General features: G+C 34.3%; 1 protein-coding gene across 3 annotated transcripts in view; it reads left to right on the top strand.

Moving 5' to 3' along the window:
• The first annotated feature begins 582 nt into the window (after nt 1-582).
• Nucleotides 583-26,011, top strand: part of smad10a (SMAD family member 10a) — a 37,740-nt gene continuing 12,311 nt past the window's right edge. The window contains exons 1-10 of one of the 3 annotated variants that reach the window (XM_051136690.1): nt 583-896; nt 4,806-5,051; nt 14,636-14,810; nt 14,930-14,953; nt 18,749-18,970; nt 19,052-19,258; nt 22,529-22,624; nt 22,722-22,775; nt 23,165-23,348; nt 24,755-24,923. In XM_051136690.1, the coding sequence (XP_050992647.1) occupies nt 4,815-5,051; nt 14,636-14,810; nt 14,930-14,953; nt 18,749-18,970; nt 19,052-19,258; nt 22,529-22,624; nt 22,722-22,775; nt 23,165-23,348; nt 24,755-24,923 (1,368 nt within the window). In that variant the 5' untranslated portion in view covers nt 583-896; nt 4,806-4,814. Of the gene's footprint in view, nt 897-1,774; nt 2,167-4,805; nt 5,052-14,635; nt 14,811-14,929; nt 14,954-18,748; nt 18,971-19,051; nt 19,259-22,528; nt 22,625-22,721; nt 22,776-23,164; nt 23,349-24,754; nt 24,924-26,011 lie in introns of those variants that run through there. The other 2 variants (XM_051136691.1, XM_051136688.1) reach the window with 2 other exon arrangements.

Below are 26,011 nucleotides of genomic sequence, written 5' to 3' on the forward strand. Positions count from 1 at the left end.
GATTTTTTTGCACCCTCAGATTGTAGATTTTCACATAGTTGTGTCTCAGCCAAATATTGTATCCTTCAATGGGACGCTTTTTTATTCAGCTTTCAGATGATGTATTTGGACTGGTTTTATGGTCCTGGGTCACATTTAATGCTAATGATCACTGCATATGCAAACCTGGCTAAAATATGTGCATGCTACTGTATGTTGTTCCTGTAAAAATATATCTTTTGTGTCCTAAAGTCTGATCTTTATGATTTGGTTTGTAACCTACACCTTTTATTTCAAGGTTTAAATGAACGAAGTCTATGGTCTCAGACTTTTGGGCAGTGTTGTATATTCCAGTCGTTTATTAAAGCTGACAGTGGCTTTTAATAAGAATATGATACAAGTTTTCTGTTCCTCGCTGCATGCGGCACCAGAGTGCTAGTCTAAAAGTAGCCATCACTGGCTGTTGTAAATTTCAATCATCGATGGAAACTGAGGAGGGATGAATGGGGCGGGGTGAGCCGATACGGGGCGGAGTAATCTCAGCGGCGCCACCTTAAAAAAACAGTCGCGCCGATATGTCAATCCAGACGCGACCCAGACAGACCTCGGCCCGGGGGCCCAGCCGTGAGAGCCGCGCTGTGATTGGCTGAGCGCCGCCGTCCTTTTGAGACTCGCCCTCCCATTGGCTGGAGCCGGGCGAGACGCTCACGCGCACAATGTCTACCCGCTTTTGTTATTGTAGCGAGCGCGAGGAGAGCGGGCAGGATGCGCGGACGGAGACAGCGAGCCTGATAGTCCGGTATCGACTCCGATAGACTCAAATTAGATGTTGGAGGGGGAAGGGGACACGAATTACTACCTCTCCGTCCTTGTCCAGAAGACAGCTTTTCGCTATTCTCCAACAATACGACCGATGTGTGAGTATTTTAACGTTTGTGTGTGTTTCTTTTATTCATTTTTAAACGCACGTTGCACCATTCGAGACCGTATAAGAAGCTGAGCGGGTTCAGCGATACATTTCGCTCGTTAAAAAGCGTATTACGTCAAAGGTGTGCCTGGTCGTGTCGTAATAACTCATCTTTGCCCTTGTCTGAGCTTTGAAATATTTCGTAACTGTCTAGCGTTTGAATACTGTCGCGAGACACTGACATGTCCACCCTCTCCGGCAAGTTCAGTGTTCATTCAACAGTTCGCCTTGGTTTTATTGACCCGACTAGTTAGTTGGAATGCGTAAACGGTTTGCATGTCACCTCAACTGTGCTCATATCCAGCAGGAGCTAGTGAAATGTTTAGACGGCGAACTCGATGACGTCATGTGACCAAATATGGCATCTGCGCCGCGGCGTTTGTTTGCCTGCAGAGCAGTCAACAGTTTGGCTTTAACTTTGCATGACGTTTGATTAGCTGTAATATCACCCTACAGTGCGCTGGGCATGTCTTAGTTTAAACATCAGGGCTTTCTGTTGAATCGGGCCTGGTATCATTGTTATTTCATGCAGTGTCTACATCTTAAAATGAGACCATAAATCTTGGGGTTTCGTCATGCTGTGAAAGCTGGGTTCGAATCTGAATGTCCTCTAGAATCAGGCCGCCGTGCTTTTAAGTGCACTGTACTATATATGATGAAATAACAGAGTAATACACCCAGATAAGAAGAGAGGAATAATGCATGAGCGTTTCAGTTCAAAAAAAAAAAAAACCTTTCTCAAATATTACGGCGTGTGAAATCAGTTACTCCATCTGATTGTACATTCTGTCTTAATGTAAAGTTGTTCCTGTGGTGCGCTGCCTCAAGGGCCACTTGCGCAGACATGGAGAGCATCAGTGAGTCTGATAATAAGGGTCTCGGAGACGCTCCCCCCAGATTAGAGTTGATGATGCTCAGAGATCTGAAGTGTCAGGATCCGTCAGTGCTCCACCAGCTCTCAATTACCACTGCACTCTAGAAATCTTGCACTTTTGCACTTGCAACATCTCATGCAAAGATCACAGGGGTTTTCATCACAGCGGCATGAAGTTCTGCTTCTTAGGTACAAAATACAAAATCACATTTAAACCATCTCAGTCACTCACAGCGAATGCTGTTATAAAAAATTTTTTTAATATCAAAACACTTTTTTTCCAGACTCAGTTTATTGTGCATGAAAAACTGTGAGTATGTGGCCTTCACGTGAAGTCGGAAATGTCGTAAGTACAAGTTCTGACCAAGCATTGTCATATTTACGGACGCAGATAATCAGATTTCTTGATAAAACACGAGTTGCAACGTTGAAAGATGTGTTTATTTGAAATACTGTGGAAACACTGATTTATAGCATAGATATCATATAGGCCTGTCTGTAGCCTATGTAGAGATCAGTGAGAGAAAAGCAATTCTGCAGTGAATAATTTTCCAAGTTACTTTAATTTTACATGCTGTATTTCAGTTGCTTTATAACTGTGAATTCAGGTGTACTTTTTGGGCTTATTGTTCACAATTACTTTGTTTCGTTTAGGCTATGTCTGTGTTGTGTTTCTGACTTAAATGCAAATTCGTAATAACGAATGTCTGACTTGGAAGTACGAGTTTCCCAGGTGTGCGTGAAGGCAGTATAAGCCATTTGCTGGCTGGCTTTTACTCTAAATGTTATTGCTTTGTGGCCTTTTCAAACATTGGCTATGTATGTATTTGGGATCACATGTTAATCTACTACTCTTCCTATGTCCATAGTGATAGTATGCACTTTTTTTGTATACATGGAGCAGATGATCAATTAGAATGTGCAGTGATATGACAAAGCACGCTGCAAGGAATACTGTATCCTATAATCCAATGCACCCGGCTTGACCTTCCATTTCCAGGGTGACAGATGATCTATTTTTTGACTCATTATTTGAGTAAACTGCGAAAACTTAAAACATTTTTATACAAAATGTAATTAACAATCAAATAAGAGCTGCACAAAAACATAAAAAAAAAAAAAATTAAAAAGACATTCATGAATTAAAAATTAATTCCTACATTTAGTTTTAAAATGAGAGAACAATATAGACCACAATGTCGTCACAGATAAACTAAAGCAATATAATGAATTTGTATAAATGGCCACAATGTAATTAAACTGATGGGATGAATTTGTACAAGATGGCACAATTTAGCTATAGCAATGGGACGAATCTGTATAAATGGCCACAACTGAACTAAAACGAGGGATGAATTTGTATAAATGGCCGTATTTGAACTAAAACGATAGGACGAATTTGTATAAAATGGCCACAACTGAACTAAAACTGTGGGACAAATCTGTATAAATGGCCACAATTGAACTAAAACTGTGGGACAAATCTGTATAATTGGCCACAACTGAACTAAAACTGTGGGACGAATCTGTATAAATGGCCACATTTGAACTAAAACGAGGGATGAATTTGTATAAATGGCCATAATTTAACTAAAACTATGGGACAAATCTGTATAAATGGCCACATTTGAACTAAAACGATAGGACGAATTTGTATAAAATGGCCACAACTGAACTAAAACTATGGGACGAATCTGTATAAATGGCCACAACTGAACTAAAACGGGAGATGAATTTGTATAAATGGCCATAATTTAACTAAAACTATGGGACAAATCTGTATAAATGGCCACAACTGAACTAAAACGATGGAACAAATCTGTATAAATGGCCACATTTGATCCAAAATGATGAGACATATCTGTATAAATGGCCATAACTGAAATAAATGATGGAATGAATCTGTATAAATAGCCACAATCGAACTAAAATAATAGGACGAATTTGTGCAAGATGTCCACAATTGCACTAAAATGATGGGACGAATTGGTATAAATGGCCACAACTAAACTAAAACGATGGGACAAATTTGTAAAAATGGCTACAGTTTAACTAAACAGTGAGACAAATCTGTATAATTGTCCACAGTTTAACTAAATTGATGGGATGAATTTGTCCAAGATGTCCACAATTGAACTAAAATGATGGGACAAATTGGTTTATGGCCGCAATTTAACCAAACAATGGCACAAATCTGTATAAATGGCCACAATTTAACTAAAACGATGGGACAAATCTGTATAAATGGCCATAACGATAGGAGAAATTTGTATAAATGGCCACAATTAAACTAAAGCAATGGGACAAATTAGTTGAAATGGCCACAACTGAATTAAAACGATGGGAGGAATCTGTATATATGGCCATAATTTAACTAAAATTATAGGATTGATCTGTATAAATGGCCAAAAACTAAAAGGATGGATCGAATCTGTATGAATGGCAATAACTGAACTAAAATGACAGGATGAATTTGTACAATATGGTCCTAACTAAATTAAAATGATAGAAAAGTTTGGAAAAATGGACACAATTTAACTAAATGTTTGCCTACCATACTAAATAACTTAAAAATTTATTTCCAAGTTGAAACCTGAATGCCACTCAGATGAGCCACTCAAGTTTGTTTCTGAAATCTATATTCAGCAAATCTATATTCTATATACTGCACAGTATTTATTAAGTAGGCCGTTCCAATACGATACCCTCAGCTTAATCAGTGAAACCTGTTTGACTAAACCATGTCAGACAAAGGAGTTGAGTGTTTGGAAAATTCATTATTTTTGCAGTTGAAGCACACATCACCTTTAAAGGCCACTAGATATTTAAAGAAGCTGAGGATAATTTTAACTATGATATATTGAGCGATTCTAGCACTAATGTCCATGATGCATTACAACAGCATTGACAGTGTGTTGGCATACTAAATGCAGCGTGTAAGAGTCGTGTGTGTTGATGCTGCTGTTCTGTTTTCCCATCTGTCAGAGCAGCAGGATGTCCGTGAACCCTCCCAACAGTAATGACGCCTGCCTCAGCATCGTGCACAGCCTCATGTGCCACAGGCAGGGCGGCGAAAACGAGGGCTTCGCCAAGCGTGCCATCGAGAGCCTGGTCAAGAAACTGAAGGAGAAGAAAGACGAGCTAGACTCCCTCATCACCGCCATCACCACCAACGGAGTCCATCCCAGCAAGTGCGTGACCATCCAGAGGACGCTGGACGGACGCCTACAGGTGAACCACGGTTACATTAACTGACTTGAACCATCACCATTCACTTTAATGCTTTAATGCAGTGAATTACAGGAATCCCTTACAAATGTTAATGCTGAATGAACTGAATGGATGAGTCATATCTTCATTTGGCAGGTTTCTTCTTGTCTGCTTTACTAAGTGTTAGATGGCTTTTTCAGACAGGCGCTGAATTGGTGTTTTAGGTTGTTACTCTGTCAATGTGAAGGTTTGATTGGACATGTCACAGTGGTAAAGGTGTTTAAAGGGTTTCATGGGACCTGTTCGGAGAGGATGTGTCTGTCACAAAAGACGAGCTATAGACTGATAGATTGGCCAAGTCAATTATTTAGTAGATATTGGCCATTAGTAACCTCGTCCAACATCCTGCTTAAGAGAAGGGGAAGTTTCCACTTGTGTCAGTTTTTAAGTCTATCAAGAGTGCTTTCAATGAATAATGCACACTCACCCAAATGGTTTCAAAATTTAAAAAAAATCCAACGTTTTATAGAGATATGAAACTAAAAAAATAAATAAATAAATGTTGGATTTGTTGCAAGCTAAGGCAGTAAATTTTGTAAAATACTGAGTAAATAAAGCATAAAATAATTTCTTTAATTCCCATAATTTAAAATTTCCATCAAATTTAGTATCAAACAATTGTATTATATATATATATATATATATATAAAATATATACACTAATCTTCAAAGGTTTGGCATTGATAAAATGTTTAAATATTGTTTGAAAGAAGTCTCTCACCAAGGCTGCATTTATTTGAGCAAAAATACAGTAAAAAGAGTAATAATATTGTGAAATATTATTGCCATTTAAAATAAGCATTTTCTGTTTGAATGTATTTTAAAAATGTAACTTATTTCTGTGATCAAAGCTGAATTTTTAGCATTGTTACTCCAGTCATCAGTATCACATGATCCTTCAGAAATCGGTCTAATATAGTGATTTAATGCAAATGTCTTTACTGTCGCTTTTAATCAAATTAGTGCATCACTGTATTAATTTTTTTTTCAAAAAATGATATTTAGGGCTCTGTGAAATCAGTTTTATTTTTTCCCAAATTCATTTTTTTTCCTCCAGATTCCGCTTTTCCGTTTTAATTTTTTTTTTTTTTTTGACTGTTTTGATGGTTAAATTAAAAATATTAATCAAAAAGGATATCTAATTATTTAAGTCAGCAATCTGTGAAACATATACGATTTTACAGCAATTTATTAATAGTTTAACAAAAAGAGTAAATAGAGTAATATTGTGAAATATTTTTGCCATTTAAAATATTTGAATATTTTTGCCATTTTCTATTTGAATGTATTTTAAAATGTGATTTATTTCTGTGATCAAAGCTGAATTTTCAGCATCATTACTCCAGTCTTCAGTGTCACAGCATCCTTTAGAAATCATTCTAATAGTCATTTAATGCAAATGTCTTTTACTGTCGCTTTTGATAAAATTAGTGGATCACTGTATTAATTTGTTTTTCAAAAAACATCTTACTGATGTCTGAACGATATTTAAGCCTCTATGAAATCTGTTTTATTTTTTCCCAAATTCCGTATATTTTTGTTTCTCCAAATTCCGTTTTTCCGTTTAAATTTCTGTGGATTCTGTTTTTTTTTCTGTTTTAATTTTTCTTGGCCGTTTTGATGGTTAAATTGAAAATATTAATCAAAAAGGATGTCTAATTAATTGAAATCAACAATCTGTGAAACATACACGATTTAACAGCAATTTATTAAAAGTTTAACAAAAAGAGTAAATAGAGTAATATAGTGAAATATTTTTGCCATTTAAAATAACCATTTTCTATTTCAATGTATTTTACAATGTGATTTATTTTTTTGATCATAGCTGAATTTTTAGCATCATTACTCCAGTCATCAGTATCACATGATCCTTCAGAAATCAGTCTAATATAGTGATTTAATGCAAATGTCTTTACTGTCGCTTTTGATTAAATTAGTGCATCACTGTATTATTATTTTTTTTTTCAAAAAACATCTTAGTGACCCCAGATGTCTGAACGATATTTAAGCCTCTATGAAATCTGTTTTATTTTTTCCCAAAATCCATATTTTTTTTCCTCCAAATTCCGTTTTTCTGTTTAAATTTTTGTGGATTTTGTTTTTCTGTTTTGTTTTTTTTTGTTTTAATTTTTCTCGACTGTTTTGATGGTTAAATTAAAAATATGAATCAAAAAGGATATCTAATTAATTGAAAACAACAGTTTGTAAAACGTACATGTCACATGATCCTTCAGAAATCATTCTAATACAGTAATTAAATGCAAATGTTTTTACTGTCGCTTTTGATCAAATTAGTGCATCATTGTATTTTTTTTTTTTTTTTTCCAAAAAAATCTTACTGACCCCAAATGTTTGAAGGATATTTAGGGTTCTATGAAATTCCGTTTTCATTTTTGTGGATTCCGTTTTTTTCCATTTTAATTTTTCTGGAATCTGTTTTGATGGTTAAATTAAAAAATCCTAATCAAAAAGGACGTCTAATTAATTAAAATCAAGAATTTGTGAAACATACATGGTTTAACAGCATTTTATTAAAAGTTTAACTTTTATTTTACTTTTAGTTTATTTTTTGCTCAAATTCAGTTTTTTTTTTTTTTTTTTTTTTTTACCAAATTCTGTGTTGTCCATTAATTTTCTGGATTCTGATTTCATTACATTTTAATAATCAAAAGCATCTTTAATTAACTGATTTTATTTACAGTATTAACAGTTTTCTTGTAAATAAATTTAGGGTAAATCATTTTTTTGATAAATATTCCTTAAACAACAATTGTGTTCTCATACATTGAGGTGGCAAAGGCTGAAAACACCATGCGTGCTTCAGTATGTGTGTAGTAAACTTAGTTAACTCATGTAGTAAACGCATTACAGCAATAAATTTAAATCCATACCACTGATTCTCCTTCATAAATCAGTACAGAAAATACAAGAAAGCTCATAGGTTCTATCTGAGATTCATCGTCTGCTCTGCTCTCTAGATATCGCTTTTGGCATCGGCCGTTTAAAAACTCATATCGGTCAACCGCTGTATAAACTCCCTTTCCCCTGTCTAGAATAACTTTGGAAAGTGTGTTTTCCAACATTGTTCACACAATTGTGTTTCCCCTAATCTATTTGTGAATCCTGCGATAAATAAAGCCAGACAATGTAAATAATCAAGGCATTGTCCCGTCGAATAAACGTAGTGATTGGGTGTTGCTCTGAGGCCCGGCGCTAATCACATCCACACCGCCCACATCTGAACATACGGCTTTCATATGGGAGACGGATGCAGTCGCAGCTTCAGCCAATGCTAATAGCTTCCTGCCTGTAGCATCGGTCTCCATGGATACTAGATGATTGACAGCAGCTACAAAGAGAGACATTCATCACAAGGCCTTTGACTGTAAACCTCAACAACCTCAAAGTAAAAGTGGTGGGTTATACGGAGAAGGACGGCGTCTGCGCAGTTTCCCCACCCTTTCGTATGGCCAGATTTAGAGGGAGGGGTGGAGGAGAGGCTGTGAAGGTTGTTTTGTCTAAAACACAGGAAAGGGGCCGGGTTAACTTAAGGCCGTCTATTTTTTCCTCTGTGTAGAAGGGCTGCTGGTAGATAGTACACGCTATTCTTTACACACAAGATGTGATGATATCCAAAAGCAGTGTATGTGCAGTGACAGAGAATCTGGTGCTGCAAAGCTGAATGACTGAGTAAAAAAATAATGCGTCACCTTTACTGACCTTATCACAGACAGATAAAAAGAGACGTTAACGGGATAGTTCACCCAAAAATGAAAATGCTGTGTTTAATTACTCACCCTCATGTCGTTCCACACCTGTAAGACCTTCGTTCATCTTCAGAACACAAATGAAGATATTTTTGATGAAATCTGAGAGCTTTCTGACCCTGCATAGACAGCAACGCAACTGACAGGTTCAAGGCCCAGAAAGGTAGTAAGGACATCATTAAAATAGTCCGTGTGTAATCAGTGGTTAATCACGAATATTCTTATTATCATAAACATTATTGCACCAAGTACGATTTAATCTACAGATAGACTAATGAATTATATTACTTGGTATAGGATTTTCTAAATTATTGTTTATGTATTTTGTTAATTTAGTTGTTTATTTGTTTATTTTTGTGTATTTTTTGCCATGTGGCACCTTCTTTCAGTTGTATTGAAAGTGCACTTGCAACGTGCTTTAAATCTTAAAAATGTGTACTCAACGAGTTTCATGGCAAATTAAAATATTTACTCTTAAGTGCATTTTAAACCATTATGTTTTAATAATTTGTATCATTCTTTAAAGAAGTGCACTTATTTTGCTGTGTTGTCTAACATGCTAAAGCACACGTAAAGCACTTGATTATAATTTTAATTGTAGTGTGTTCGATTTTGCATTTAATGCTAATATATTTTAATGTACTAAATTGCAAATGTGTAAATGCTAAATTATTTAAATGCATAACTTTAAAGTTTCAGTGGAAATGACTATAAAGTATAATTTAGTTTGCTACAAATGCTGGTCAGTACATTCAGCAATAGAAGTAATTATGAAATTACATCTAAAGATGTAGTCTTAATTAAATGGGCCAAGAAGCACTCTAATATTCAGTTAATTGCATTTAATTCAAATGTAAGACTATAATACATTTTCATTTGATTGCAGTTAAAATGCAGTAAAGTGCATTAAGGTCTGGGCCCTTACTACATTTGATATCAATATTTATCTAGATGTTTCATACTATAAATGGGCAAGGAAATGTATTTCATGTTCATTCCACGAATAATGAATGTTAACATAACTTGTTAACAATATTTAGAAAAAAATATTGAAAATTACTGACCACTGACTTGACCACAGTCATAAGGGGCAATTTTTTTTTTAAATTGAGATTTATGGATCATCTGAAAAATCTGAATAAGCTTTCCATTGATGTATGGTTTGTTAGGACAGGACAATATTTGGTCGAGATACAACTATTTGAAAATCTAGAATCTAAGGGTGCAAAAAAAAAAGTCTAAATACAGAGAAAATGACCATTAAAGTTGTCCAAATTAAGTTCTTAGCAATGCATATTATTAATTAAAAATTTAGTTTTGATATATTTACGGTAAGAAATTTAGTAAATCTCTTAGAACATGATCTTTACTTAATATCCTATAGATTTTTTGCATAAAAGAAAAATCAATATTTTTGACCCATACAATGTTTTTTTGGCTATTGCTACGAATATACCTGTCAGTGTTAGGTGTAACTAGTTACTAAGTAATGAGTTACCGTAATTTAATTACTTTTCCCTTGGAAAAAAGTAAAGTAAGGGAATACTCTTATTTTTTCTGTAATTTAATTAGTTACTTCTTACGTAGTTGAGGTTAATACTGTGTATAGACTGTAGAATCTACAATACAATAGTGGATTTAACATCAAAATTTAAAGTCTAACCTTTAAATGCATGCTTTTTAAATACTTTGGTGAGTTAATGAGAGCACTTTAGTGTCCAACTTAACTTGTTGGTTAGCATGAATAATACTGGGATATTGCCTGTTTAGTATTGCTTAAAAAGCACATGTTAATGTCTTAGGCTATGTTCACACTTGGCGTCTTTTTTGACAAGAAAAAGTTGACAAGGGCGCTTTTTTTAGTAAATCGGGATTGGGAAGGGTCTACAAGCCGGGACTCGAAAAAGGGACACCCGAAGCACAACAGCGTTCATGTCGATGCGCTGCCCACAAGGCTATTGGAGCCGCGTGTCGGTTTTTGAAGTTAACGGGGAGGAAAATGTCAGTTCACAGCAATAAAAATAAAAATCTATCTACTGGCACCTTATCCATTTTTTTTCTTGTTGTTCTTTTTGTTATGGAAACGTCAATTCTGGCTACTCGCTTGTCATTGGTCAGCGCTTGACGTAGGGCATTTCTTTCAGAAATGTTGAACTTTTTTCAACTTAAAAAGATGCTCTGAGAAATTATGTTTTTTGAGCAAAACATTTCAGGATTTTTCTCCATATAATGGACTGCTATGGTGCCCTGAGTTTGAACTTCCAAAATGCAGTTTAAATGCGGCTTCAAACGATCCCAAATGCGGTTGTTAACGATCCCAGTCGAGGAAGAAGGGTCTTATCTAGCAAAACAAATTTTATTTTCATAAAATAATACAATTTATATACTTTTTAACGTCAAATGCTCGTATTGTCTTACTCTGCCTGGACTGTTTTTGTTCCGGTTCATGACAGTTAGGGTATATTGAAAAACTCCCATCTCATGTTCTCCCTCAACTTCAAAATCGTCCTATATCGCTGTTTTAGCTTTTTTGTTAAGGGTGTTTGATCTTTGCATGTTCACTTGGCAAAGACTGGGTCGGTACTTCTGCAGCGATGTAGGATGATTTTGCAATAATTTTTGAAGTTGAGGGAGAAAATACGATTTTCTTTTTTACGTTTTTCGACATACCCTAACTGTCTTGAATACACAGATTTCAGGGAGAGCAAGACATGATGAGCGTTTGAGATGAAAAAGTATTTAAATTGTATTTAATTAATTTTAATGAAAATAACCAATCATTTTGCTAGATAACACCCTTCTTTCTCAGCTGGGATCGTTTACAACCGCATTTGGGATCGTTTGAAGCCCCATTTAAACTGCATTTTGGAAGTTCAAACTTGGGGCACCATATCAGTCCATTATATGGAGAAAAATCCTGAAATTTTTCCCTCAAAAAACATAATTTCTTTACGGCTGAAGAAAGAAAGACATGAACATCTTGGATGACAAGGGGGTACATTATCTGTACATTTTTGTTCTGGAAGTGGACTTCTTCTTTAAAAGAATCGTTTCACGTCTATCCTTGTATTATTCATTAACTTTGATATATAGTGATTTGATCTTATAGGAAGTAATTAGTAATAAGCAATTATACTTTTTGGAGAGAGTAATTTGTACAGTAATCTAATTACTCTGTTGAAGATGTAATTAGTAGCTAGTAATTAATTACTTTTTTAGAGTAACTTACCTAACACTGATTCCCGTGCTACTTCAGACTGGTTTTGTGGTCCAGGATCACAATTAGTGACAAGCTGATCTTGGATTTTTTTCCCCTCTGATACACATCTGTATGTTATGGGAATTTTAGGCATTTTGTAAAGCAGCAACATCCCAAAACCACAGTAAAATCACTAGCACATGGTTATTGCATTAGTAGATGTTTGCTAGTATTATTCATCAGAACATGTTCACCAACGTTTGTCAGATGTGTTTCAATATGTAGGTTTTTAAAACACAGACAAGTTGACTTTCTATGTTTTAGTGTCATTTTTAATAATGAGTAACTTTAGCGTTTTCTTTTCCGCAATTCTATAATGTAATATAGATGTCCACCTTGTGTAAGTTGGCTTTAGTGACCAGTGAGACTCTGTTGTCCCCTCTGGGGTTTGAACCCTGGGCCCTTTGGTTAGCAGCCCCACCACATCTTTGTCTCTGTTTCAGTTCGTCTGCCTAAATGGCACTGACAGCTGGATTTATCCCTCGTATCATGCTGCTAGAGCACAACTGTAGCGTCATGCCTCTAGTGTTAATCTACAGAGGATTATCATATCACACACACGTCCTCCCTGCTGTCCTGCTACTCTAAACACACACGGGCAGCTGCGATACGCACTCAAAACTCAACACGTGACCTTACGCTCACTGTGCTTTCAGGATCATGTGACGCTTTTTTGTCATACTACTGCTTTCTTGTCACTACCTGCTATGTTAAAACGTTTTGGTCGTTTTGCTGTGTCTTTAGCGGAAGTTTGAGTTGTGTTTGTTGAGTGTTGAGTGGCATTGCGCTGGGTCATGTGATTCAATGCACAGAGCCACATCATTCGTATGGGCGACATGAGTTTGTTCAGTTCCTGATCTCGGTTCCTGTCTCTCAGACATACAGGCCAAAAATAAAATTTTAAACAATGCCTTTGCTGAAGTGTATGAGGGATCGATAGTTCACCAAAATTAATTGCACTACCAGTCAAAAGTATTTGAATAGTAAGATTTTTAATGTTTTTTTTTTTTTTTTTAAAAAGAAGTCTCTTTTGCTCACCAAGCCTGCATTTAATTTGATCCAAAGTACAGCAAAAATGGTAACATTTTGAAATATTTTTACTATTTAAAATAACTGTTTTATATTTGAATATATTTTAAAATGTAATTTATTCCTGTGATTTCAAAGCTGAATTTTTAGCATCATTACTCCAGTCACATGATCCTTCAGAAATCATTATAATATTCTGATTTGCTCCTCAAAATAAAAATAGATTATTATTATTACTATATTTATATATATATATATATATATATATATATAAATATTGGTATTATTATTATTATTATTATTATTATTATTATTATTATTACTATACATTATTATGTTAAAAACAGCTGAGTAGAATTTGTTTCAGCTTTCTTTGAATAGAAATTTCAGAAGAACAGTGTTTATCTAAAAATAGAAATCTTCTGTAACTTTTGTAATTAATTATAAATGTCTTTATTCTTTATAAATCATTACTTTTGACCAATTTAATGCATCTTTGCTAAATAAAAGTATTAATTTTTATAATTTCTTTCACAGGTTTTGAATGGTGTAGTGTATAATGTTACAAAGCTTTTTATTTCAGATAAATGCTGATCTTTGGATAAAAAAAAAACGTTTCTCTTTTATATTCAAATAGAAAACAGTTATTTTAAATAGTAAAAGTATTTCACAATCTTACTGCTTTTGCTGTATTTTGGATCAAATAAATGTAGGCTTGGTGATCAGAAGAGTGAAATACAAAATAGTATTTTTACTATTTACCATTGTACATAGTATGCATTAGTGTACATTATATAACATTTTATAAATTTATATTTTAAAAATTGTGATAAAATTTTAAAATCAAATGTATTTCACACAGTTTAAATATGCTAAATTAAGGTGTAAAAATACATCATTAAAATGCTTAAAATGCAAATTAAAAATAAAATTAAGTAATTGAAATGAAGCTAAAATAAAATAAAAAGAAAATGAAAATTAGAAATAATAATAACTGAATTTAATTAATATATTTTTAATGTATTAATATAATGTATAATACATAAAAAATTACATAAACACACAAAATTATTAAACCTTAAGCCAAATTTAAAATGCAAACTTAAAATATAAAATAAAATACTATAATTAATTGTAGTTTGCTGTGTTTTACTAAACTAGTAAATAAATAATATTTAAAAAATAACACTGTAGTGATCACATAATTTAATAATTTAATAATAGATTATAATTATAGTTTTTGAAAAGGAATGTTTTAATGATTTTAAAATGTATCAAAATAACCAAATTAAACCCAATCATGATCCAGTTTCACATATGTTGTATGGCATGTTGTATTCATCAGTAATTTTAAAAATGAGAAATTTTTTATGTTATTATTGTGCAGTGCTTAACAGATTATGCTGTTTTCCTCTGTATTATTACACTATACTACATTGTAAGCGTCATAAACTATTCCTTTCTTTTTCTCATTTGTTTTTTTTCTGTAGGTTGCCGGTCGCAAAGGTTTTCCTCATGTAATCTATGCGCGGTTGTGGCGCTGGCCCGACCTTCACAAGAATGAGCTGAAGCATGTGAAATTCTGCCAGTATGCATTTGACCTCAAATACGATAATGTCTGTGTCAACCCTTACCATTATGAGAGAGTGGTGTCACCAGGCATCGGTGAGTCTGCTGTGCTTTCATTCATCACCATGAACTAATACACTGTCATGCTTTTTTATCAGTTCAGGAAAATACATTGTAATATGTTTTTCTTTTTTGTTTTTTTCTCTCATGTCTAGTTGGTCTCAGTCTTCAAAACACGGGTAAGTTATGCACATAATCATTATATATATTTATATACACTACCATTCAAATGTTTGGAATAATTAAGTTGTTTAAAGACATTTCTTATGTTTACCAAGGCTGTAATTTTTGGATCAAAAACATAATAAAAATAGTAATAATGAAATATTACTACAATTAAAAATAACTGTTTTCTATATGAATATATTTTAAAATGTAAATTATATGTGATTAAAGCTGAATTTTCAGCATCATTACTCCAGTGTTGATCCTTCAGAAATCATTCAAAGAGATTTACTATTTTAATTTGATTTATTTAATTTATTGAAATCTTTAATGAACCGATAAAGTTACAATACATTGAAATTAAAATTCTGCCCCCCCCATATATCAATATATTATTTTTATTCAGTTCTGTGCAACAGAATCAGATATAAGTTCATTTTTTTTATCCAAATAATGCATAGTTTTAAAAAACTATTATTATCAGAGCATGTGAGCAGGCCATAGCGTCACAAGAGAGTAGCATCATTTTGCAAGGGTTGCCAAGTTTCAGCATTGTAGCGCTACTGCAAACAGGAGTATGTATACTACATTTAAATTTCCTGTCAGGACGTTATTTCAGCGTGCTTTGGTTTTTCAGTGAGCGTGAGCAGTACAGAACTCGCATTCATAGAGTGGGACATTAAGCGGAGCGTCTATGGAAGAAAATTAATGACAAATATCTTTGGAACAAAAAAGCATGTTGAATTGCACTAACTGAAAAAATAATGCATTGAATAAACAGTGCTTGCATTTTATAGGGTCATGAAACCCCCTTGTTTTATCACTGGTTAGTTCTCACCATAGTTTTGAAAATGCTGTAAAAGTGGGCGTGGTGCGCCACGGAGCGGAGGGGAGAGAGGGGAGAGAGTCAACTTTAGGTTCAGACAGTTTCATTTCGCTTCCATTGAGTTAACAACACAAATAAATGCACAGGCATTTGCACTCTGCATCAAAAAACACATATGAACGTTCTGTTGCACCTCTATTAACTTTTAAGGCTTATTTTGTGGCATTTATAATCCTTTTGATGAGTTGCGTTGAGTTGTAAAAACCGCTATTACACTCACCTTATGAATGAATCGCGTTTGTGCCGAACTCTACTTACAAAGCAAACAAAAACAAACAGTCTCATTCGATCCATTAATGTTTCTCTCAGTTATTATATGCAATCTCACAGTCTGAAGTGTCTGTCACAGCAAATCAACACGTGCTGTCATGAATTATTAGACGAAGCGTCTTCTCATAGGATAAGAACGAGCAGCCTCATGAATAATTACGAGACACCGATGTGTCATCGAAGTACTGTAGTCCGTTGCCACGTCACAAACTGCGACGTCAGCACAATGTAGATTTTAAACCCGGAAGATGAAAATAGAGCAAAAAAGCTCAAAATTAACCAGTTTTCTCCAACGATTAAAATTAATGGGTTCTAACATTGTCATATGTGATGTGGAACACAAACACCTCTGCTCAAATCTCAGAAAAAGTAGTCTGGGGTTTCATGAACCTTTAATGCCTTGTATTTTCAGGGCTTGCATTTTTAGGTTCTTAAATGTAACATAGTTGTTTAAGCAGTGAATATTTCAGTTCAAAATAATTCACCCACATTTTCATAACTAAAAATTCAAAAATTCATATTCACCTTCCAGAATTCACTTCCCAAATATTCAGTCTGTTTAAAAATACGATGTATAATATTCGACAGGCAAATTTCAATCCATTTTATTTCACTTTACAAATTCGCTTCCACAAATTCAGTGGTTCAAATTCTGCAGAAAATTCGGTATTTCACATCCAGGAGCTGTAGAAATAGCAGTAGAGCACCGATGTGTGATCTCCAGCTGCTGATCTACATTACATCATTACATCTGATAAAGACATATTGCTTTGGGTTACTTAGTTTTCTTAACTTTGTATCATGGCTTGTGTGACGCTGTGCTGTAAATATTTGGGTTTCCCTCATAAGTTACACTCCGGGATTCCCCAACGATGCGGAAAGCGCCTCAGTGAACTAATGTGGTGATATAAGACCTCAGAGTACACTTTATCGGTGATGCGAACCAAATACAGACAAGCAGATGCGTACACTGTGTGTTGTAGCAACAAATTTAAACCGGAGAAAGCTTTAACGCACTCTCACCCAAGTGACCATCTGATAATTCCACTGACTGGGTTAAAACGTCCGGTGTATTTTACTTAAGTGACTTCTAACATTTAAAATAACAAACCGTAAATCTTTTATTACTCATAGTGATTTACTACAGGTGAGATTTTGCCAAGAACTCCCTCCATCTATGTACAGTACACAATTATTTTCTAAAAAAAATGTCATATTCTGATTTCATCTGTCTGTATATAGTTTGCATCATCAGTGAGGTTGGTGTATTATGAGTTCGGTCTTTTAATGGCTATCATTGTGTGAGCCCGACTGAGCCGCGTGAAGTTTTTTTTTTTTTTTTTTTTTTTTTTGAAACCTTATGCGTTCATGTTTAACTGTTCTGCTTAACTGTAGTCTGCATAGTTCACATCATCAATAAAGTGTATTCTGAGATCTGAGGTCTTATATCACTGCATTAGTTCACTGAGGTGCGTTCTGCGTCGTTGGGGAATCCTGGAGTGTGACGTATGTGTGAAACCGCAATATTTACTACATAGTGTCACACAAGCCATGATACAAAGTTAAGGAAACTAAGTAACCGAAAAGCAATATGTCTTCAATAGATGTAATGTTAGTTGTGTACATCAGCGTCGGGTAAAACAACATTATAATTTCCTTTGTGTTAGAGAAAGCTGCTTACATGTAGTCTACATGAATAGCAGCGAAGATGTTAAATTAAACACAATCAGCTTTTCGGCATATACATACTGGCCCTGATAATCTTAACTTCTACTTAGCGCTTGCTTCATTTCTGCAAATCAGTTTTAGTGAATGAATGACTTGCGTTAATACTGGTTGCTTTGGCCTTCATCAACAGCCGCTTGTGCCACCTGCTGGTGAGCGACTGACAGCAGCTGGAGATTGTGCATCGGTGCTCTACTGCTATTCCTGCAGCTCCCGAATGTGAAATGCCGAATTTGATCCACTGAATTTGTGGAAGCAAATTTGTAAAGTGAAATAAAATGGACCGAAACTTGCTTGTCGAATATTATACATTGTATTTTTGAACAGATTGAATATTTTGGAAGTGAATTCTAGAAGGTGAATGTGATTTTTTTTTTTTTTTTTTTTAATTTTTAGTTATGAAAATGTATGTGAAATATTTTTAATTGAAATATTTCCTGCTTAAAAATAAAAAAAATGCAAGCCCTGAAAATACAAGGCATTAAAATGCAAGCACTGTTCATTCAATGCATTATTTTTTCAGTTAGTGCAATTTAACATGCTTTTTTGTTTTAAAGACATTTGTCATTAATTTTCTTCCATAAGCGTCACACTCTGCAGTGACGACAGCTAAAGCGAGAGTGAAACCTGAGCGCTGAAAACTGCTGGGCGGTGCAACATATTTTTTTGCCGTATTTTCTCTTTTGCCTAAAAAACGAAAATGCCATTTTCGGCCGATATGTTTCAGCACCTGAAATTTTGCTGCATCCCTAATTGAAAGCATGATGAACAGTGTTATTTTATGTTTTTCTTCTACAAAAAAAGACTTGCCATTCCACACAGGTTCAAAAAAGATTTACTGATTCGATTAAGTCCTGAACGACTTTGTTTTTTTAAATAAAGTGATTCAGTAAACTGATTTAAAATGTGTCTTCTTGCTGGTATCTAGGTCCCACTGGCAGACTGATAAAGGAAGAGTACAGCCACGACTGCATTCAGATGGACGTCCCCCCAGGCCTGCCTCCTCCCCAGCAGGATCACCAGGGGGCGATGAAGCTCCCTCCTCCGGACCACTACGGCCAGCCACTGCCTCCTCTACAGCTGCCTTCAGAACCCAGCCGCGCGCCCCCACCAGTCACCCTTTACTCCAACATGCCCCTCTCCCCCACCAGTAAGCGCTGACCGCTGGCCACACAGGACTCGTAGTCGTTGTTGTGATCAGTGTCATCTTTCATACTCTCATGTCTTTCAGCTTCAGGCTCTATGATGCCGATGCAGGGAGGTCATGGTGAAGGCTTACTACAGATTGCGTCTCCTCAGGGTCAGGTCATGACCCCTACACCTCCCCCTTCCACTCCCACACATGGACCCCCACAGACCCCCGTCCCACCCCAGCCTCCACCCAACCAGAACGGCTACAACAGCTCCAAACACTCCCAGACACAAGGCTCCTTTCACAGTGAGTATTACATCACGTCCTAACCAATCACATTTGAGTTCATTTGTGTTCATTTGAGTTTTCGGTGTTACAATGCCATGTTTACATGCACATCATTGTCTGATTAAGGTTCATATTCTGGTTAAACATATTACATATTCACCTTCCAATTTATTGAATCATTTTTTAAGTACTCTTTTTATACTATTATTTTATTTATTAAATAAAACCTGTTTCTGTCAATTATAATGTATCTATGAAATAAGTGCTAAATTTTTTCAAGCACATATCATCACGCAGAACTCACGCATTTTTAAAAACATCTTAACTTCTTTGCTTATTTCCGTTCATGTCATAAAACTAGCGAGCTAAGCCAGTACTAGTACTGACAATGCCATGTAAACATGGCTGAAGACGCGAAAAGATGAACAAATGAACCAAATCAATTGAGTCATTTATGCTGGAACCGCTCCGATTGATTCAAACTCGTGACTTCGATCATTAATTTCAAGCGATTTACTAGCAAAAAACAGATTTAAAGAGCCATTGATTGATCACTTGTAATGATTTTAAAAAGTATGTAGTGATGGGTGAAATGGAGCTTTTCAAAGCTCCAAATCAGTTAAATCATTGCGTCGCAAAATGATTCACTGTTCTATTTCTATTTTTATGATTCACTGTTTCGATCGAAACTCCGTAGTGGGTTCGGGAATCATTTGATTTAGGTTGGGACTTCAAATCACGTATCATAAATCATTTGAATTAGATCGGGACTTCGGAGCGGGTTTGCGAATCATTTGATTTAGATCAGTACTTCAAATCACATATACCGAATCATTTGATTTTTATCGAAACTTTGCGTATTGCAAATCATTTGATTTTAGATTAGTACTTCAAATCACATATTGTGAATCATTTGATTTAGAACAAATCTTTGCGTATTGCGAATCATTTGATTTAGATTGGTACTTCAAATTACGTATCATGAATAGTTTGATTTAGATAGGGACTTCGGAGCGGGTTCGTGAATCATTTGATTTTAGATCGGGACTTCAAATCACGTATCCTGAATCATTTGAATTAGATCAGGGTTTCGGAGCGGGTTTGCGAATCATTTAATTTAGATCAGTACTTCAAATCACATATACCGAATCGTTTGATTTAGATCGGGACTTCAGAGAGGGTTCGCGTATCATTTGTTTTTACATCGGGACTTCAAATCACGTATACTGAATCATTTGATTTAGATTGAATCTTTGCGTATCGTGAATCATTTGATTTGGATCGAAATGGGTTTGTGAATCATTTCACAAATTGATTTATTCAAATCAAATGATTTGTGATGGGCAATTTCAAATGATTCACAATATGTTTTTTGAAGTCCTGATCTAAATCAAATGATTCGTGATCTGTGATTTGAAGTCCAGATCTTAATAAAATTATTCATGATACGTGAAGTTCTGATCTAAGTCAAGTGATTCACGATCTGCGTTCTGAGTCTTGATCTGAAATTTGCGGGTTTGTGAATCCTTTGATTTGGTTTGGTACTTCAAATCACATATCCCGAATCATTTGATTTAGATCAGGACTTCAAAACGCGTATCGTGAATCATTTGAAATTGCGAATCACAAATAATTTGGTTTGAATAAATCAATTTGCAGAATGATTCACAAACCCGTTTCGATCCAAATTAAATGGTTCACGATACGCAAAGATTCGATCTAAACCAAATGATTCAGGATACCTGATTTGAAGTCCTGATTTAAAATCAAATGATTTGCGATCGTGAAGTCAAATGATTCACGATCCGAGCTTCAAGTCCTGATCTGAAATGATGGTTTGCAAATCATCATCTGATTTAGATCAGGACTTAAAATCGTGTGTCGTGAATCATTTGATTTAGATCAGGACTTCAGAGCATGGATCGCGAATCATTTGATTCAGATTGGGACTTCGGTGTGAGTTTGTGAATCATTTGATTCAGTTCCAGACTTCAGAGTGTGGATGGCAAATCATTTGTTTCAGATCAGGATTTTGAAGCAATTTCGCAAAATATTTATTTTCCGAATTTTTTTTTTTTTTCCCTGAAATTGTAGAAAACATCAGACCATTCAGGCAGTGCAGTTATAAAAACAAAACAAAGAAAGTATACACAAATACAAATCCCTTAAGAAAATTAACCATGATTTTACTATAGTAAAAGCGTAGTATACTTTGTAATACTTTAGTAATGATACTTGTGCTTTGCTTTATTTTTGCCATTTTTTTTTTATTAGTATACATTTTTATTTATCTATTTATCTTTAAAATTTAGAATTTGAAAGAGAAGACATTGTTTGATAAGTGAGATCTCTGATTGAAATCCTTAAAAATCAAAAAAGTAGTGCTTGAGAGGTCCTTGAAAGTCCTAGAATTTCATTTTACAGTATCTGTACGAACCCTGTTTTTATTTATTTATTTATTTTCTTTAATTTTTAATTTCTATTTAGCTTTAATGTGTTTTTATTTTAGCTTTAGTGTTGTATGTAGTATGTCATCATTTCTTTTGTTTCAGTTAGTTGCCAAGGCAACATTTCTAAGTCTTTTAAAGGGATAGTGCACCAAAAAAATGATTTACTCACCCTCAAGCCATCCTAGGTATATATGAATTTCTTCTCTCAGATGAATACAAGCCGAGTTTTATTAAAAAATATCCTGGCTCTTCCAGGGTTTATAATAGCAGTGAATGGGTGCTGAGATTTTGCAGTTCAATGAAGTGCATCCATCTATCAAAAAAAAGGTGCTTCACATGGCACTTGTGGGTTAATAAAGGCCTTCTGAAGTGAATCGATGCGTGTGTGTAAGAAAAACATCTGTATTTAAAACCTAATAAACCATAATCTCTAGCTTGTGCTCACTGTCATACGCACGTTCATAAGAGAGTGGCGTTCCAGCAGATCCTGGGGTAATTTTTATTTTTGGGTGATCAAGTTTTTCATCCAACATTTATGATTTTATTTCAGCTTTGTTGAACATTTTTAAGTTTTAGAATTTATTTGTATTAGTTAATAAGAACATACTGGTTTTGGTTTCTGTAGCCTCACCCACCGTGAAATCTTATTTGTCTGAGCTCCACTCCACAAAGATTACAATATATTGGCCGTGTTTTTAGCATGGTTGCCATGTACTTTCTCTTTCAGTGTAGAGAGATAAAATACTTGTCGCTGGAAACTTGTTGCGTCATGCCTTTATAGGTGTTATGATCTTTTTACTGCTTATACAAAACATTTCCAATCTCTAAATTGCTGCAGCAACCTGGACAGGCAGCAGCACAGCCTCCTACACTCCTGTAGGACCCCAGCAAAACGGACGTGGCCACCAGCCTCCTCTCCATCACCCACACTTCTGTACGTTTGCCTTAGACATTACTACAAACATGTAAGCAAATATACCATTATTTGTAATGGAACTGAATTAATCCATTATTATTTCTTTGTCTATCAGGGTCTCAACATCACAGTTCAGCGTCTTTCCCTCCTCCAGTCTCCAACCATCCAGGTTTATACTTTATGTAATCTTCACTGAAACACACAATACAAAGCTTTCAAAAGATTGGTAATCAGAAATGTTTCTTGACCAGCAAATCAGCATATTAGAATGATTTCTGAAGGATCATGTGACTGAAGTAATGATGCTAAAAATTCAGCTTTGCATCACAAGAATATATTACATTTTAAAATACATTCACATAGAAAGCAGTTATTTTAAATTAGAATAATATTTCACAATTTTACAGTTTTTACTGTATTTTTCTCTAAATAAATGCAGCCTTGGTGAGCGTAAGAGACTTCATTCAAAACATTAAATAATCTCACCAACCCCGTATTTTTAATAGTAATGTACACGTTCTGTAAACTTAAATTTTTGTTCATGCGATGCATCCACAGGTCCTGAGTTTTGGTGTTCCATCTCGTACTTCGAGATGGACGTGCAGGTGGGGGAGATGTTTAAAGTGCTGTCCAGCTGTCCGGTGGTGACGATTGACGGGTATGTGGACCCCTCAGGAGGTGACCGCTTCTGCCTGGGTCAGCTTAGTAATGTGCACCGCACAGATGCCAGTGAGCGTGCCAGGTATGTGTCACACAACTGCTCCAGCCAATAAATATCTCAGTGAGTGATATACTGAATATTTATGATTTATTAGGGTGTTATTTTGGTGCAGGCACTGTTTATATGACAATGATTTTAATGTCCTTTTTGTTTAGCTATTAAGTTTTAAAGACCAGTGCCAGTAGACTTGTTTAAAATTTCTTCTTTTATCACAAACTGAATCAAAGCTGCAAAAATTAGATTTTTAAAGGTGTCAAACAACAGTCACAGTTATCAAAGAAAGACATTTTTAGAGCCAGTAGGAGAATCAAAGAAACATTTATATATACATTTTGTATACAATTAATGAATGTTTGGCTACAATTCACCGCAGTGGTTTTTATTTAAATATACTTTAAAATATAATTTATGATGTGATGCAAAGCTGAATTTGCCTCAGCTGTTACTCCAGTCTTAAAGGAGAAGTCCACTTCCAAAGCAAAGATTCACATATAATGTACTCACCCCCTTGTCATCCAAGATGTTCGTGTCTTTCTTTCTTCAGTCGTAAAGAAATTATGTTTTTTGAGGAAAACATTTCACCATTTTTTTTTCCATATAATGGACTTTGGAACAAGTTGCAACAAGTTATTTTAAATGTAAGTACTAACATTACTAAAAGTAATAAAAACAACTAAAGCACATAATAAAATTACTAAAACTTAAGCTAAAATTAAAAATTACATTAAAAAAAGCTAAAATAAGCACTAATTCAAAATATTAATAAATACTAGAACAGAATTTGTGAATCATGCTAAAATTACTAATGATTACTAAAATTTAGCTTTATAATTTGCAAGAAACATGTTTTCAAAATAGAATTTTGACTAGGATATCATGCAATATCATATATATATATATATATATATATGTATATATTTGTATATATATATTTGTATATATTTGTGTGTGTATATATATTTTTATATATATATATATGTTTGTATATAGAGAGAGATGGATAAATGTGTGTGTGTGTGTGTGTGTGTGTATGTAAATACTGCGATGATGAGAATCATCAAAAGGCTGAAAAATATAAAGTTATATTGTCTAGACCTAGTGGCTATATGTGCGTCTTTATTTGTGTATAGATGAATTTCACAGGTTTTATGTTTGCCTTAACACACGTCTCAGAAACATCTTACTGTGCCAGACTGACACTGTGATGAACAATAATAAACAAACAGATTATGCAAGAATAACAGCCGGGAAAAAACTGGCTTTAACAAACTGATGAAATGGAATGTAAGCATGTAAGCAAAGGCACATCTGGTTTTGGTTATGACACTCGGTGGCATGTGTTTATTTGTGTTACGTAACTATCTGATGGAAGCAGAATTGTTGTAAAGGCAGTGCTGTTTTAGTCACTGATATCTGATTGTCTGCAGGTTGCACATAGGTAAAGGAGTGCAGCTAGAGTGTCGCGGTGAGGGCGATGTGTGGATGCGCTGCATGAGCGATCACGCCGTCTTTGTGCAGAGTTACTACCTGGACAGAGAAGCGGGTCGAGCGCCGGGAGATGCGGTGCACAAAATCTACCCAGGGGCCTACATAAAGGTAAAAGAGACAAGCTTTGGTTTAAACCCATGCAGACTGTGGACAGCAGAAATAATACATTTAAGGGGTTCATCATGTTTTTAAAACTATTTATGGGAGGAAACAATGCAATGTTAACAGTGCGAGTCAAATAGCATTGACTTTTGTAGAAAAATAGGTTGTGGGTGATTGGGAATTAGGTTTTTTTTAAATGCTTATTTTATTGTATTTTATCTACATTTTACTTATTAACCACAAAAAAGAAAAATCCAAATGTAAATGTAAATAAGTCACAAAAATGCCTATAAAAGACAAACTGAATTAAAGATGTAAATCAAAAATTAAATAAACATATTTAAAAATGCCTGTTTATTTTGTTACAACAAAGGAGAGTAAAAAATTAATGACTTTTTAAATGAGCAATAAATATATATATTTAATAGTAATTTATCTTCAAATTTATTTTTAATACTTAAAATACTGTTTTTAGGTCAAATATACCACTTCAAAATGTAACTAAATAACTTCAAATTGACAATTAAATGGATGAATTTAGAGCATCTGCATATATATATATATATTTTTTTTTTTTTGTAGTTAAAAAATGAAGTTAAAATGTAGTTACATGTAACAGAATAAAAAAGCAACTAACACTTTATGTAATGTAATTTACATTTACTTAAAAAATAAATAAAATAAAATAAAAGAATGAATAAAAATGTAAATGTATTTATCAATAAAATTTATCAATGTTATTATTATTATTTATTATTAGACAACTAAATTTAACATTTCAATACACGAATGTTAATACAAGTCTATTTGTCAAGCATTTTGAAAAGCGTTTCTTTGATTTAAAAATGTGAATAAATAAAAAGACTTTATAATTTTAGATTTGTAGATTTAGAAATATATTATAATACCGCTTTGTCCCATACTGTATAATTAATTCATCCCAGTATGTTTTCATATTACGTGCAGTCATGCTATTATAATTATTCATATCCCAAAAAATCAAGGAACAGTTCTCCTAATATGACCCCCTTTAATGTCAGCCTTGATGGGCAGTGAATACCTTTGTGCACTTGAGAGCTCTGTGTGTATTTTTG

This window comes from Labeo rohita, chromosome 19 (assembly GCF_022985175.1).
Source record: "Labeo rohita strain BAU-BD-2019 chromosome 19, IGBB_LRoh.1.0, whole genome shotgun sequence".
NCBI classification, from domain to species: domain Eukaryota; kingdom Metazoa; phylum Chordata; class Actinopteri; order Cypriniformes; family Cyprinidae; genus Labeo; species Labeo rohita.